Here is an 18,171-nt window from a genome sequence, read left to right as displayed (position 1 = left end):
GTCCCAAGAAATGCTGATACGAAATCCTGTAACTTCTTCCTCCTTCTACTGATTCTTTTGCTCCTGGAGAGTCAGGACCTGTGGGTTGAGAAGAAAATTCAAGCTGAGGGTACATTTCCTCTGGGCCCAGACGCTAACGCTGCTCCTGGGCGCTCGCCTTAACCCAATGCCCACAGCACTGCTGAGTGTCCCCAGAAGACTGCTGCCCCAGAAGACTTTATTCCTCTGGCCAAAAAGCCTAAGCTTCTGACAGTGGTGGGGGTATTCCTTTATTCCATGAAGTTGAAGTGGGGCGACTATCAAAGGAGATGAGGGAAACGAGATCCATCCTAGCAGCAGGCCTCAGGAGCAGGAGAATCTCAGGCCGCTCAGTTATACAAAACAGACCATATTGGAGGAGAGGCGCTGGGCACTGTTTTCCTTTAAACCGTGTGCGCTCAGGAACCTCCTCAAGCGTTTTTATATACCCTGTGAGTACACACACTTCAGTTTAAAAACCAATGTACTGGGCAAACCAGAAGCAATGTCTTGTAAGCAATAATGGTAATATCTTAGGAGATTTTAAATACATAAAAAACTAAAATACAAAATAACAGTACATAAATTAGAAGGTGGTAAATGAAGTTGAGGTGCTCTAAGAAGACTGTATTGTCAGAGGAAAGTGCAAAAGTACTAATTAACGTAAGAATTTGACAAAGAATAATTACATGTGATGTGTAATCTCTAGTGTCATAATGAACACTAATAATTTTCTTAAAGTACATAATTTGCGGTGCTACCAGAAGAGGGAAATGTAATAACAAGAAACTCATCCAGAAGAAGGTACGATTCTGACACCAGTTTGAATATGTGTATCTTTTGAACACACCACCAAGCAATGCTACCACACCGGCTGGGTGTCCTACAGTTCAACTCAATTCTGTTGCTATGTACCTGGAGATAATATCATATCCCACCGGTTGAAGGCTCGGTCCTATGAGACTGGCTTCTACCTCCTACTTCATGTGCAAACTCAACTCCAGGTTGTCACGTGTACTTCTAAGCAACCAGCCACAGATGGCAGGTTCCAATGACCCCCCTCCTTGGGTTGATTAATTTGCTAGAGCAGGGAATTCCCTGGTGGTCCAGTGGTTAGGACTCCGTGCTTCCACTGCAGGGAGCATGGATTTGATCCCTGGTCGGGGAACTAAGATCCCACATGCTGTGTGGCACGGCCTAAAAAACAAACAAAAAAAACGAAACACAAAACAAAAACAAAACAAAAATTTTCCAGAACCGTTCACAGAACTCAGAGAAACATTTTAATTATTATATTTACTTATTATAAAAGGATGTAACTCAGGAACAGCCAGATGGAAGAGATGCCTAGGGCAGGGTGTGTGTGTAAGGGCAAGGAGTGCCCCCTATAGGAGCGTCACTCTCCCTGCATCTCCCCATGTTCTCCAAGCCAGAAGCAATTTCACTCTGAGAATACATCTAAGAAATACATCCCTCCAAAAATATGCGCATATTTGAACCAGCGGACACGCTCAGGAATTTCCATAGCACCATTACTCATAATAAACCAAAATGCAAACAACACAAGTTTAATAAATACTAGGAAAAACCAAATATTCAAACAGTGGAATGCTGTGGAAAAACTACAGTCTTTGCACAGCTTTCAAGCTAAGAATGACTTTTTTGTTTTTAAAGGACTGTAAAACAAAAATAAAGAAGTATATGTGAGAGAACTGTGGCTTAGAAATCCTAAAATATTTACTGTGTAGATATTTATATAATATATTTGCCTGACCCTTGTTACAGAGGAAAAAAAAAAGTACACCTATGTGCAAAAACGTGAATGATTCTCACAAATACTGAGCCTGACATAAAAAATGCATGATGTGGAGAAAACTCTAATCTGAAAAGATACATGCACCCCAATGTTCATAGCAGCACTATTTACAATAACCAAGATGTGGATGCAACCCAAGTGTCCATCAATAGATGAATGGATAAAGAAGATGTGGTATGTATACATACAATGGAATATTACTCAGCCATAAAAAAGAAGGAAATAATGCCATCTGTAGCAACATGGATGGACTTAGAGATTATCATATTAAGTGAAGTAAGTCAGAAAAAGACAACTATCATATGATATCACTTATATGTGGAATCTAAAAAACTGATATAAATGAACTTATTTACAAAACAGAAATAGACTCACAGACATAGAAAATAAACTTATGGTTACCAGAGGGGATGGGGGGTGGGTAGATAAATTAGCAGTTTGGGATGAACATGTACCCACTACTGTGTATAAAGTAGACAAACAACAAAGACCTACTGCATAGCACAGGGAATTATACTCAATGTCTTATAATAACCTACAATGGAAAAGAATCTGAAAAAGATTATATATCTGTATAACTGAATCACTTTGCTGTACACCTGAAGCTAACACATACTGTAAATCAACTACACTTCAGTTTTTAAAAATGGTTTAAAAAATGCATGATGTATAATTACATTGAAACACAGTTGAAAATACGCAAAACTAAATAAACTATAATGATGAGGAATGATTCTGTTATAACACCATAAAGAAAAGCCTGAAAGTGCTTGCTAATAGACAAGATCGTATTCACCTTCGGGTGTGAGGATGTAATATAATTGGGAAGAGGTTCACAGAACACCACCGGGGTGCTGGCAATGCTGTTTTCGATGTAGGTAATGTCTGTATATATGTATATATTCCTCTTTTTTTTTTTGGCCGTGCTGTGTGGCATGTGATATCTTAGTTCCATGACCAGGGATTGAACCCTCACTCCCTGCAGTAGAAGTGCAGAGTCTTAACCACTGGACCGCCAGGAAAGTCCCTATATGTATATATTCCTTTTATACTGACTCACTTGTAGAGCTTTTAATTTAACAAAGAAATGGAAGAGCTCAAAAATACTAAAAGCCTGTTGTTTGAAAAAACTAATAATATATAAATATTTAGAGTCAAAAGAGAAAGTGCAAATAAAGGACAGAAGGAATTAATGGGAGGGACTTCCCTGGTGGTCCAGTGGTTAAGACTCTGCACTTCCACTGCAGGGGGTATGGGTTTGATCCCTGGTCGGGGAACTAAGATCCCACATGCTACACATGGCCAAAAAAAAAAAAAAAACAGATTTTTTTTTGTCTGAAAGAATACTATAAATACCTTCATGTCATTAAATTTGAAATCCTAGATTTACCCTCCTGAAAACATGTTGACTTCAGACAATATAGCAAGTGAATTTATAAGTAAGCAACAAGACAAAAATGTCCATTACCACCCCACTTTTCAATTTTGTATTGCAGAGTTGAGCCAATGCATTGAAATAAAAATAAGTTAACATTAGAAAATAGGGCAGAAAATTTTCATCAGTATCATTATCAACATGAAAAAAGAGATTCAAGGCATTACTTATTTAAAAGAGAAAATGCTCCCCCAGAAACCCCAAAGCAGATTTTTTACATACACAGTTGGCTAGAAATGCCCCCATATACCTAAGCTCATTTCTTAGTACTAATTCAATCACTACCAATGGGAACCCGAACCACATGACTGACCAAGACCAACCGGGACTTACTAATAAACTGGGATATAGGTCACCATGCCATAGGGATAGATAATTAAACAAAATGGAGATTCTGTTAGCAAAGAACAAAGTGTTCACGTATGTCAGGGAAGCAAGTAACGGTGCCGGTACAATATATCAATATTAGGAGGTGAGTGCAGGTGTTGGCAAACATGTTCTGCAAAGAGAACAGACACAGATTTTCAAATTTGCAGGCCAAAATGTCTCTGTCACGACTATATTCTGCCTTTGCTGTGCGAAAGCAGCAGAGACGATACAAAACAGATCGAAATTGCTGGTTTAGTCCCTCAGTCTGTAGTCAACTCCTTGATTAAAAGCTAAAAGCCCAGGATAAACAACAAGGCCCTACTGTATAGCACAGGGATGTTCAATATCCTGTGATAAATCATAACGGAAAAGAGTATGAAAAAGAATGTACATATATGTATAACTGAATCACTTTGCTGTACAGTAGAAATTAACACATTGTAAATCAACTATACTTCAATAAAATAAATTAAAAAAGAAAAAACCCACACACAAAAAAGCTGAAAACCAGATGGTTTCGAACTACTGCCCTGGGCTGTACCGTCTTCCGTCCCAGCAGCCGAAGTTGGAACCTCAACCCAAAAAGTACAGCCAGGGGTCCTCGGCGTCCAAAGCCTCAGCCCTCACAAGCCTCTCTGTACCACAGACACTGACTACACACTTCCTTATTAATCCGAAACCTGGGCCAGACACCCTCATATGATGACCATCCAGCCAGGCCCCAACACCACTGAGCCCCAAATTAAATCCCCAGCCTGAACCCGACACTGCGCTCATCGTCAATGCCACTCGTACGCCCTGCAATCTGCAGAACCGCAAGCCCTGACACCTGGAAGAGCAATGATCTCTACAGAATCTAATCGTACTGACTCCCAGGACACCCCCCAACCTAAACCATAGACAAAACCCGCGTCCGGTTCCCTTCAAATACCTCAAAGCAGATACTCTCCTGGTTCACGTTAAATACATCCACCTCCGCACTTCTACCCTCCCCCTCTGCCCTCCGGCAAAAATCTCATGGGTCCAGATTGCACCAAGTCCACGCGTCACCCTTGGGCGAAACAAAACCACCACTGTGACAAAAAAAAAAAAAAAATCCAGGGACAAAACCACACACTAACCTGATTCCCCCAACCTACAAGGAGCCTAAACGTCGTACTTCTGTGAACTGCTTTGACGTCTAGACCGATCCGGCTCTGTCTACGGCAGCCGAAGTGGATCTGCGGTGTTTGAGGAAACGAGGACGACCGGATTTCCGGGATTTCCCAGAGAAGCAATATGTCCGCGCCCAGTTCTCCGCGGCCCCAGGGGGCGGCCATGTTGGGACACCTGATGTACAGAAGGCCAAGGGGCGGGTTTGGGTACCAGGAGCCAGGGATGGCGGGGAAGGTGAGAAGCCACTGAAATTATCTAATTTCCTGGTACTTCGACTCTTGCAGAAAATAGGTAAATTTTCAGTCTTAAGCTTCGCAAGGCAAAAATGATGCAGGCTAAGTTGCTTTCAGCAGGCTAGGCAGACAAGTTATACGGCCGCGGCGAGTATTATCTACTTCGTATTAAAAAAAAAAAAAAAAAAATGTTTCCAAACGGACGAGTAGGAGTTGTCGGCATGGCAGCGGAGAACGCACTCGTAGAAAGGGAAAAGATTTACCGTTACCTCCGGTAAACGGACGCCACGGAAAGCTTCTGACCGGAAAATAGTTTGTAGAAGCTGTTTTTAAGAATAGAAAAAGATTCCCAGAAGCTGGTACAGTACGGGGCTGGCTAGTAACGAGAGAAAAGAGGGGCTGGGGCTAATCTAAGTTGTGATGGGGGGCGGCGGCGGGGGCGGGGGGTACTTAGGAAAAGGCTACTAGCAGTGAGGCCATTCAAGGTATGGAGTCGCGGGGAAAAGAACAACCTGCAGGTGGTGATGGGGACAGTAATCCAACATTTAGGGCAAAGAATGTCAAAATTAGGTATGCATCAGGCCATTGTTAAAAATGCAGTCCTGGATTCCAGCCCCAGAGGTTCTAGTTTAGGAGGTGGGGGATTTGGCTGGGAAACTTGCATTAAGTTTCTCAGAGAATCTGAGGCAGGAAGCCTGTCATATACAATCATTAGAAACAGTCCTGGAATGTTCTCTGGTTACCAATATTATGATGGGTGACTCCCCTCAGTACTTCAGTCTTGGCTCAAATTATATCCAGAAAAGCTTGGGGGGAGGGCGTCCCCCATTATTACCAATACATTACTATAAATTACCATTACTAGGCTCTATTTTTCTTCATAGGACTTATCACTTGCTGACATAGAATCCATTGACTCTCTCCCTCACTATATTGTAAGGTCCATAAAGGCTGTTCCCTTGCCTGTGTTGTTCACTGATGTATCTTCAGTGTGGAATACAGCGTCTCACACAGTGTTGGTGCTTTAAAATACGTCTGAAGGAGGGAATTACCCAATAACCCAGCATTTCAGATTGAATTCTGAGACGGCCACAACATGGCAAATTTCCATTTCCTTTCCTATTAACAAGACCCAGCTATTTATAACTTGAATAGTTAGGATAACTACAGGATAGTTAGGAAATTAAGGGAAAGTACTCTGGCTAGTGAGAGGCCAAGAGCTCCACTCCCAGAGGAGGGAAAAAGAATAATGAAAACACATCTCAATTCAGCAGGTAACAGTGCAGCTGGAATTTGTTTAATGGTGGCAGCTCTCAAGAGTGATAGTCCTGTGGACAAAGGTTCTTCTCCACAACATCCTTTAAGAATGTCACCTCTCATCTCCTATTTTCTCCTCCATTCTTAGAGACTAAGATTCCTATCCTTTCTATTCTATGTATTCTGAGGATCCTTTTTCATTTTTGCTTTGCCCAGTTTATATTATTATTGGGTCTCTAATCACATACAATTTGGGGAAGACAGCTGTGTTCTTTAGGACTGCCTTCCAATGGCTCATTCCCTTCAATGACAGAACACTCTGATTAGTCCACTAGCTCATTCATTCACTTTCCAAATCAATAGATAATTGGTTTTTATTTTTCTGTGCTGGGAAATATAAAATCATGTAAACCAGGGCTCTCCAGTATAACTTTCTAGGATGATGGAAATGATGGCAGATTTCTCTCAGTATATACTTTTCAGCCACATAGTCAGCTACAAAGTTTTGCTCATTGTCTGTGCTGTCCAATGTGGTACCCACTAGTCACATTGTGACATCTGAAATGTGGTTTAGTGCAACTGAGGAACAGACTGTTGTTAAAACTTTAACATTTAAATAGCAAAATCAAGGAATTTTTAATCTACTGGGCGGATAAGACTTGGGCATTAAAAAAATAACTTGTATCCTGAAGTGCTTAAAGTCCGTTAAGAGTAGCCCTTGCCATCCCTCAAAATAATATACAACTTAAACAAGAAATTATCATAACCCCTTGAACCAATACTCCATATCTGCTATGGACTGAATGTTTATGCCTCCCAAAATTCATATTTGGAGGCCTAATCCAAAATATGATGGTATTCAAACGGGAAATGTGGGGGGGTGGGAGGGATAAATCAGGAGCTTGGGATGAACATACAGACACTACTATAAATAAGATAGATAACCAACAAGGACCTATTGTATAGCACAGGGAACTCTACTCAATATTCTGTGACAACCTATAGGAGAAAAGAATCTAAAAAAGAATGAATATATGTATACGTATAACTGAATCACTTTGCTGTACACCTGAAACTAACACAGCACTGTAAATCAACTATACTCCAATAAAATTAAAATATTAAAAACAAAACCCAAAATATGATGGTATTAAGAAGTGGGGCCTTTGAGAGGTGACTGGTTCAAGAGGGTGGAGCCCTCATGACTGGATTAGTGCCTTTATAAAAGACATCCCAGACAGCTCCTTTGCCCTTTCCCCTATGTGAGGACACAGTGGGATGACTGTCTTCTATGAACCAGGAACCCTCATTAGATACCGAATCTGCTGGCACCTTAATCTGGGACTTTGTAGCTTCCAGAACTGTGAGAAATGAATTTCTGTTTTTATAAGCTACCCAGGCTATGGTATTCTCTTATAGTAACCAGAAGGGACTAAGAAAATGTCTATTTCACCTTGTGTACATATTTACATCCTCTTACTAGATTACCTGGTGTGTAAAGGTACCACTTAAAGATAATCCAGTTACCTCAAAGCTCTCTCCAGGAGACCATGGGCTTTTTCTGGTTTGGTCACCACTGTATCTTCAGCTCCTAGAACAGGACCCAGTAAAAAGGAAGTATTCGACAAATACTCAGGAAATGAACAAAATGACTCAATCTGAGACTCAATCAAACTGGCTCAATCTAAGTCCATTTGCATAATGTAAATTTCTCAGAGTTTAAGATAGACATCCCAGTTTTCAATTAAGGCTTCACCTTGGCCTTCCAGAAACTGAACTGATATATATACGCCCAGTATCTCACCAATCCAGTATTAGCCCTGTTGTGGTTTTTTGTTCATAGCAACCTTCCACATGCAAATTATATGTTTAAAAACTTCACCTACTTATTTTCTCCACTTAGTTGAACTCAGGCTTCCTTCATTCGTTCGACTGACACAACAGAGCAATCGATGTGTATGTGTTTGGGTTAACATCAGATTATGCCTCTGTATCAATGCATGTATCTAATTGGATGAGTAGGTCATGTGTTCCCAGTCTCAGCATTTATACAATTTCTTTCAGTATATACTTTTTCAGCCACCACATAAGCTAGAAGTTTTTGCTCAATAATTTATATCTTTTTCACATAGTATGTCTCTGAGTTTTTTTTCCTACTGGTTTTCTGTGACATAAAATAAGATGTAATTGACCACTGAAGGCACAACTACATTCAATGCATTCATAAGGGTTCTCTCCTGTGCAAAACCTCTGTTATCTCCTGCAGGTGCACATCTGGCCACAGGTTGTCCCACTATGACTACATTCCTATTTGCTAGGAGTTCACTTATGTTTACTGATGTCTGAGGAGCCACTGAAGGCACCTGCATAGTCACTGCATTTACAGGGGTTTTCTCCTGCATAGCATCACTAGTCTGTGAGGAGCTCTCTGAGGGATGATTTTCCACCTTGGCTGAATCTCCACGTTTCTCTCTTGTGTGTATTCTCTTATGTTTAACAAGGCAAGACATGTAGGCAAAAGCTTTCCCACACTCACTGCAGATATAGGGTCTCTCTCCTGTATGAGTTCTTTGATGCACAATGAGCTTTTGCTTTGTAGTGAAGGCTTTCCCACATTCACTGCATTCAAAGGGTTTCTCTCCTGTGTGAATTCTTTGATGTTTAATGAGACCTGACTTCTGGGAACAGGATTTTCCACATTCATTGCACACAAAAGGAGTCTTTCCTGTGTGAAATCTCTGATGTGCAATGAGGCAAGTCTTCTGGATGAAGCCTTTTCCACATTCATTGCATATGTAAGGTTTCTCGCCTGTGTGAATTCGCTGATGTACAATGAGATTTCCCTTCTGGATGAAGCCTTTCCCACAGTCACTGCATATATACGGTTTTTCTCCGGTATGGGTTTTCTGATGTATATTGAGCCGTGATTTCTTGAGGAAGGCTTTGCCACATTCAGTGCATTTATAAGGTTTCTCTCCTGTATGTGTTCTCTGATGTTCAGTGAGCATGAACTTTCTAGAGAATGCTTTCCCACACAGGTTACATCTATGGGGCTTCTCTCCTGTATGAATTATCTGGTGATCAGTGAGCCAAGACTTTTTGATGAAAGCTTTCCCACATTCACCACATACATGAGGCTTCTCTATTTTTTGGGTTTTTTGATGCTTGTTGAATTGGGACTTAGAGCTGATGGGTTTTTGGCTTTTGGGGAATTTAATTTCAGTATGAAATTGTTCATTGTCAGCATGGAGACAGGACTTCCCATCACCAGTAAACTCAGCAGGGCTCTTTATTTCATAGCTCCTGCTTTGGGGAAGTAAAGTTAAATCTGATTTCATACTTTTTCCATGTAAGTCAAACATATCATGATTTTGCCTGAACAGAAAATGAGTTCTGCTCTGATGAACAAAATATTCCAGTGGGTTCTGTTCATGCCATTGTTCTAGTCTCTTCTCCATGCTCTCATTTTGTAAGTGCTCCAGCAGGTGACCATCAACTTTCCAGATTTCTAGGAAAGAGAAGAACAATGAATTTCTTAAAAATACCTTGATGTGGGGCTTCCCTGGTGGCGCAGTGGTTAAGAATCCTCCTGACAACGCAGGGGACACAGGTTCGATTCCTGGTCTGGGAAGATCCCACATGCCGCGGAGCAGCTAAGCCCGTGCACCACAACTACCAAGCCTGCGCTCTGGAGACTGCGAGCCACAACTACTGAGCCCACGGGCCACAACTGCTGAAGCCTGTGCACCTATAGCCCATGCTCTGCAGCAAGAGAAGACACTGCAATAAGGAGCCCTCACACTGCAATGAAGAGTAGCCCCTGCTAGCTGCAACTAGAGAAAGCCCACGCACAGCAACGAAGACCCAACACAGCCAAAATAAATTAATTAATTTAAAAAAAATACCTTGATGTGAGGAGTCTTTTTAGTGATATTCCTATTATATAAGTGTAAATAAAATTCCATGTTTAATGTTCCCTGCACATTGGAACAAACAATACAAACTAACCAAAAGGTAAAAGTAGTTAGTGTAAAACACAGGGTTGGATAATTCAAAATGAATAAATATAGATTTGAACACTTTCTAAATACTAGCCTTGCAGAACATGGAGAGACTGTAAAATACAAGTAATTTCCTGTGAGCAGGAGACCACAGGTTGCAGGGCCACCTCATCCAAATTGGGGAGGGATGGACTCATTCATTCCACAGATCCTTACTGATCACCTCTGTGTACGAGGAGCGGTGCTAGCGTTGAGGATTCACAAACATACTCCTCGTGTTCACTGAGCCTATACTGTAGGTGGGTAAAATCACTTTACAGGGCAGAGATAGACACAAGGAAAACAGCTGCAGGTTGGAAAACCTGGCGGGAAGGAGCAATGGAGAGGAAGAGAGGTGGAGGAAACCAGGGCTCATTTTGGAGGGAAACAGGCCTCCCCATGGATGCACTGTTGTGGTCTCCATGAGGGGAATGAAGAAAATGACACAGCGCAGAACTCCAAGCACATCTAACTTACAATCTCCAAAACAGAACTGGTTTCCCAGGCCAGGTCTCCTCCACCTGTCACCTCCAGCACAGTCACTGCCAACTACACTCTTCTCCTTCACCACGACAAAACTCCTCAGCATTTGTTTCTCTTGCTCACACACAATATCCAGCACAATGATCAATCCTGCCTGCCCTCCTTTACAGATACACCCAGAATAGGACCGGCACCCACTCCTTCCACCCTCACGAAGCCAATCACTCTCCCTCACACCAGAGCAGTAGCCTCCTACCTGGCTTTCCTGTCCCTCCCCTGCCAGTGGCTGTCTATTTTCTACACATTAGCCAAACGGAACCTTTCAGCACCAATAATGTCACATCAAGCCTCCTTTACTCAAAACTCCCTAATCTTTTCTTATCTCATTACGAATAAAATCAAGGTCTTGACATAGACAACAAACTATGGTTACCAAAGGGGAAAGGTGGGGGGAAGGGATAAATTAGGAATTCAGGAGTGTATATGTTACTACGTACACACTACGACATATAAAATAGATAAATAACAAGACCTACTGTACAGCACAGGGAACTATAGTCAAAATTTTGTAATAACCTATAAAGGAAAAGAATCTGAAAAAGAATATAGATAGATCGACAGACAGATAGCTGAATTGCTTTGCTGTACACCTGAAACTAACACAACATTGTAAATCAACTATACTCCAATAAAAAATAAATTAATTTGTTAAAAAATCTAGGTCTTGATGTGTCCTTGAAAGGCCCTTACGTGACCTGCTCCCCAACCCCCAGCCTCTACCCCACTGACCCTATGTCTCCAGTCATGCTATGTTCCATCCAAACAGGCTTCCGAAAGTTCTTCAGACACGCTCTTGCTTCAAGCCTTTGAACTTTGCAGGTTTATTTTGGAACACTCCTCACCCAGGGAACCTACTTGCATCCCTCATCGACCTGCTCAACTCACCTTAACAAACAAGATTTTAGGGAGGGATGGATTGGGAGTCTGGGATTAGCAGATGCAAACTATTACATATAGAATGGATAAACCACAAGGTCCTACTGTATAGCACAGGGAACTATATTCAATATCCTGTGATAGGGACTTCCCTGGTGGCTCAGTGGTTAAGAATCCGCCTGCCAATGCAGGGGACACGGGTTTGAGCCCTGGTCCGGAAAGACCCCACATGCCGCGGAGCAACTAAGCCCGTGAGCCACAACTACTGAGCCTGCGCTCTACAGCCCGTGAGCCAAAACTACTTAAGCCTGCGTGCCTAGAGCCCGAGCTCTGCAACAAGAGAAGCCACTGCAATGAGAAGCCTGCACACCGCAACGAAGAGTAGCCCCTGCTCGCCGCAATAGAGGAAGGCTGAGCACAGCAACCAAGACCCAACACAGCCAAAAATAAAAATTTAAATTTAAAAATTAAATAAATTAATTAAAAAAAGAAATTAATACAAATCAACCATACTTCAATTTAAAAAAAAATCAAGACTTCTTATTCCTAAAGCACAGGGCCAAGTCCAAGCACTCAAGATGTAGTCATGCTGCTTTACGTCCCCGAAAGTAATTTTGACCCCAAAACCTTACCATCAACCTTCATCCATTTTTTCCGCTCGGCCCATATTTATTTAAATGTCAACTCTCATTTGCCCTCTATAAGCAGCATATCCAGAATCCAACCAACATTCACCCCTCCACCCATGCTGCAGCCAACCATTCTCCTTGTCACCGTGTTTTTTGCAACAGCCTCCTACAAGCCTTTCCTGCTTGCCCCCTGCCCACTATGGTCTGCTTTCTACATAGAAGCCAAAGGGATTCCTTGAAAAATGTAAATTATTTCATGTCATTCCAGTACTCAAGAACTCCTCGTGTTTTCTCATCTTATTAGGAGTAAAATCTCGATTCCTTGAAATTGAGTACATGACCAACCTTATTCCCCCCCACACACACACCCTGCCCCGCCCGCCCCCACTGCTACTGCCTCTTCGGCTTATTCCCATCACGTTCCTGAAAGCACACTCTGCTCTGTCCACACGGGCTCCTTAATGTCTCTTAAACTCATTCGTGGCGTGGCCTTTTAAGTTTCCTAGCCGCTCTACTTGGAAAACTCCTAACCTGGCAGCCTACTAACTTCCCGCATTTCTTGGCTCAGAGGCACCTTATCTGAGAGGTGTTACCTGCCTAAAAGAGGAGCTCCAACACCTACTCTTCCATAATGCTGACTAAAGTTTTATCACAGCACTTTTCACCCCCTAGGTATATTATTTAACTGTTTATTGTTATCAATTCCTTAACTCCTTTCTCATAGACTAAAAACTCGTGATCATTTGTATACTTTTTTCCACTGTTCTTACCTTCCAGCATTAACTAGGCTATCAGAAAATACAGAGGAATGAAAAAGAAAAAGAAAAAAGATTTTGAAAAATAGAGGAATGAATCAAAGAAGCAATCACATGTATGGAACACATTGGGGAGAATTTAGGAAAGAAGATGGAAATCTATCTCTTTCTGAGCAAGATGATATCATATCATGGAGATAATGGAAAGAAGAATTTTAACTGCCAGGTAATGTGGTTAGCAGAGACTAAATGTCATCAGGATCCAGTGGGAAGAAAAATGAAAATTTTAGGGACATGAAGACAATAGTAAGGTCTACAATCAATGAGAAGAAAGTTCAAAATCAGTAAATACACAAAGGAATTAATAATTCAAAGTAGGCAAGAGTTATGATTGGGTTGAGGCTGGAACTGAGAACACAGGATGTTAAAATAACATTTCTAGTTAAAAATTCATCATGAACAGCAGACCCCTTAACAGAAGAGAGCTCTGCTGGTGGGGAACATGTGAGGTAATGCCTGAATGGCCAGGATGGAGGACACACAGGATTAAGGGAGAACCTAAACCTCTAGGGTTTCCTGGGAGGGAAGACGATCCTAGGTCCTTGCAGTTTTTGGAAACTCAGGAGAGCTGCCATTGAGATGAGTAAATTATATAGAAGCCAAGCCTGTGGTGGAGCACACTGTGGAGAGATCAATTTGGGAGTCTTCTCCAGGGAATTGAAGGAGTTTATTAGCTTGTTAGAATGAAGAAAACTTAGAAGGTTAGGAGATCATTGAGTAAAATGGAAAACAGAACCTTTGGAGAACCTCAGAGCGGGGACAAGGCACAGTGAAGACCAGTTTACTTTGGGGCTTGGTATCCAAGATGGGGTGGATGTGAGGAAGGAAATTAACATTACCAGTGCGGCAGAAAGGTGCAGTAACCAGAAGACAGTGAGGAATTCAAAGTTTTCTCTTTGGAGAGAGGCCTTGGAAGGTGGAATTTCATAGAAAAGGAGGTGGAAGTGTATGAAGAAGAAGGAAAAGATATGAGAATCCGGGGACTTCCCTGGTGGTGCATTGGTTAAGAATCCGCCTGCCAATGCAGGGGACACGGGTTCGAGTCCTGGTCTGAGAAGATCCCACATGCCACGGAGCAACTAAGACCGTGCACCACAACTACTGAGCCTGTGCTCTAGAGCACGCGAACCACAACTACTGAGTCCGCATGCCACAACTACTGAAGCCCACGCGCCTAGAGCCCGTGCTCCACAACAAGAGAAGCCACTGAAATGAGAAGCCCATGCACTGCAACAAAGAGTAGCCCCCGCTCGCCGCAACTAGAGAAACCCTGCATGTAGCAACGAAGATGAAGAGCAGTCAAAAATAAATAAATAAATAAATTTATTTAAAAGAAAAAAGATATGAGAATCCTAGGAAAAAGAAAACTATGCAAACAAAAATCAAGATGGCGGTAAAATAAAGAAGAAACAAATCCCAGAAAAGATAGAGTCTTCCCTAAGAAGGGATACATTTTTCTCTAAATTCCTACAAAGAAAAAGAGGTCTGGGATAGCCTCAACCACCAGAGGGCAGACAACAGAAGCAAGAAAAACTACAATCCTGCAGCCTGTGGACCAAAAACCACAGTTACAGAAAGACAGAGAAGATGAAAAGGCAGAGGGCTATGTACCAGATGAAGGAACAAGAAAAAAACCCAGAAAAACAACTAAATGAAGTGGAGATAGGCAACCTTCCAGAAAAAGAATTCAGAATAATGATAGTGAAGATGATCCAGGACCTCGGAATAAGAATGGAGGCAAAGATTGAGAAGATGCAAGAAATGATTAACAAAGACCTAGAAGAATTAAAGAACAAACAAACAGAGATGACCAATACAATAACTGAAATGAAAACTACACTAGAAGGAATCAATAGCAGAATAACTGAGGCAGAAGAACGGATAAGTGACCTGGAAGACAGAATGGTGGAATTCACTGCTGCGGAACAGACTAAAGAAAAAAGAATGAAAAGAAATGAAGACAGCCTAAGAGACCTCTGGGACAACATTAAACGCAACAACATTCGCATTATAGGGGTCCCAGAAGGAGAAGAGAGAGAGAAAGGACCAGAGAAAATATTTGAAGAGATTATAGTCGAAAACTTCCCTAACATGGGAAAGGAAATAGCCACCCAAGTCCAGGAAGCGCAGAGAGTCCCATACAGAATAAACCCAAGGAGAAACACGCCGAGACATATAGTAATCAAAGTGGCAAAAATTAAAGACAAAGAAAAATTACTGAAAGCAGCAAGGGAAAAACGACAAATAACATACAAGGGAACTCCCATAAGGTTAACAGCTGATTTCTCAGCAGAAACTCTGCAAGCCAGAAGGGAGTGGCATGATATACTTAAAGTGATGAAAGGGAAGAACCTACAACCAAGATTACTCTACCCAGCAAGGATCTCCTTTAGATTTGATGGAGAAATCAAAAGCTTTATAGACAAGCAAAAGCTAAGAGAATTCAGCACCACCAAACCAGCTTTACAACAAATGCTAAAGGAACTTCTCTAAGTGGGAAACACAAGAGAAGAAAAGGACCTACAAAAACAAACCCAAAACAATTAAGAAAATGGTCATAGGAACATACATATCGATAATTACCTTAAACGTGAATGGATTAAATGCCCCAACCAAAAGACATAGACTGGCTGAATGGATACAAAAACAAGACCCATATATATGCTGTCTACAAGAGACCCACTTCAGACCTAGGGACACATACAGACTGAAAGTGAGGGGAAGGAAAAAGATATTCCATGCAAATGGAAATCAAAAGAAAGCTGGAGTAGCTATACTCATATCAGATAAAATAGACTTTAAAATAAAGAATGTTACAAGAGACAAGGAAGGACACTACATAATGATCCAGGGATCAATCCAAGAAGAAGATATAACAATTATAAATATATATGCACCCAACACAGGAGCACCTCAATACATAAGGCAACTGCTAACAGCTATAAAAGAGGAAATCGACAGTAACACAATAATAGTGGGGGACTTTAACACCTCACTTACACCAATGGACAGATCATCCAAAATGAAAATAAATAAGGAAACAGAAGCTTTAAATGACACAATAGACCAGATAGATTTAATTGATATATATAGGACATTCCATCCAAAAACAGCAGATTACACGTTCTTCTCAAGTGCGCACGGAACATTCTCCAGGATAGATCACATCTTGGGTCACAAATCAAGCCTCAGTAAATTTAAGAAAATTGAAATCATATCAAGCATCTTTTCTGACCACAACGCTATGAGATTAGAAATGAATTACAGGGAAAAAAACGTAAAAAAGACAAACACATGGAGGCTAAAAAATACGTTACTAAATAACCAAGAGATCACTGAAGAAATCAAACAGGAAATAAAAAAATACCTAGAGACAAATGACAATGAAAACACGACGACCCAAAACCTATGGGATGCAGCAAAAGCGGTTCTAAGAGGGAAGTTTATAGCTATAGAAGCCTACCTAAAGAAACAAGAAAAATCTCAAGTAAACAATCTAACCTTACACCTAAAGAAACTAGAGAAAGAAGAACAAACAAAACCCAAAGTTAGCAGAAGGAAAGAAATCATAAAGATCAGAGCAGAAATAAATGAAATAGAAACAAAGAAAACAATAGCAAAGATCAATAAAACTAAAAGTTGGTTCTTTGAGAAGATAAACAAAATTGATAAGCCATTAGCCAGACTCATCAAGAAAAAGAGGGACAGGACTCAAATCAATAAAATCAGAAATGAAAAAGGAGAAGTTACAACAGACACCGCAGAAATACAAAACATCCTAAGAGACTACTACAAGCAACTTTATGCCAATAAAATGGACAACCTGGAAGAAATGGACAAATTCTTAGAAAGGTATAACCTTCCAAGACTGAATCAGGAAGAAACAGAAAATATGAACAGACCAATCACAAGTAATGAAATTGAAACTTTGATTAAAAATCTTCCAACAAACAAAAGTCCAGGACCAGATGGCTTCACAGGTGAATTCTATCAAACATTTAGAGAAGAGCTAACACCCATCCTTCTCAAACTCTTCCAAAAAATTGCAGAGGAAGGAACACTCCCAAACTCATTCTATGAGGCCACCATCACCCTGATACCAAAACCAGACAAAGACACTACAAAAAAAGAAAATTACAGACCAATATCACTGATGAATATAGATGCAAAAATCCTCAACAAAATACTAGCAAACAGAATCCAACAACACATTAAAAGGATCATACACCACGATCAAGTGGGATTTATCCCAGGGATGCAAGGATTCTTCAATATACGCAAATCAATCAATGTGATACACCATATTAACAAATTGAAGAAGAAAAACCATATGATCATCTCAATAGATGCAGAAAAATCTTTTGACAAAATTCAGCACCCATTTATGATAAAAACTCTCCAGAAAGTGGGCATAGAGGGAACCTACCTCAACATAATAAAGGCCATATATGACAAACCCACAGCAAACATCATTCTCAATGGTGAAAAACTGAAAGCATTTCCTCTAAGATCAGGAACGAGACAAGGATGTCCACTCTCACCACTATTATTCAACATAGTTCTGGAAGTCCTAGCCACGGCAATCAGAGAAGACAAAGAAATAAAAGGAATACAAATTGGAAAAGAAGAAGTAAAACTGTCACTGTTTGCGGATGACATGACACTATACATAGAGAATCCTAAAACTGCCACCAGAAAACTGCTAGAGCTAATTAATGAATATGGTAAAGTTGCAGGTTACAAAATTAATGCACAGAAATCTCTTGCATTCCTATACACTAATGATGAAAAATCTGAAAGAGAAATTATGGAAACACTCCCATTTACCATTGCAACAAAAAGAATAAAATACCTAGGAATAAACCTACCTAGGGAGACAAAAGACCTGTATGCAGAAAACTATAAGACACTGATGAAAGAAATTAAAGATGATACCAACAGATGGAGAGATATACCATGTTCTTGGATTGGAAGAATCAACATTG

General features: G+C 40.8%; 1 protein-coding gene across 1 annotated transcript in view; it reads right to left on the bottom strand.

Moving 5' to 3' along the window:
• LOC103018589 (uncharacterized) overlaps positions 1–18,171 on the bottom strand; it is a 29,934-nt gene that overhangs the window by 4,563 nt on the left and 7,200 nt on the right. The window contains exons 5-7 of the mRNA XM_028165912.2: positions 8,441–9,791; positions 5,296–5,349; positions 4,798–4,967 (exon numbers count right to left, since the gene is read on the bottom strand). Coding sequence (XP_028021713.2) covers positions 4,798–4,967; positions 5,296–5,349; positions 8,441–9,791 — 1,575 coding nt within the window. The remainder of the gene's footprint in view (positions 1–4,797; positions 4,968–5,295; positions 5,350–8,440; positions 9,792–18,171) is intronic.

This window comes from Balaenoptera acutorostrata, chromosome 19 (genome assembly GCF_949987535.1).
Source record: "Balaenoptera acutorostrata chromosome 19, mBalAcu1.1, whole genome shotgun sequence".
In the NCBI taxonomy this organism is placed as follows: domain Eukaryota; kingdom Metazoa; phylum Chordata; class Mammalia; order Artiodactyla; family Balaenopteridae; genus Balaenoptera; species Balaenoptera acutorostrata.
This window is presented reverse-complemented; position numbering and strand designations above follow the sequence as displayed.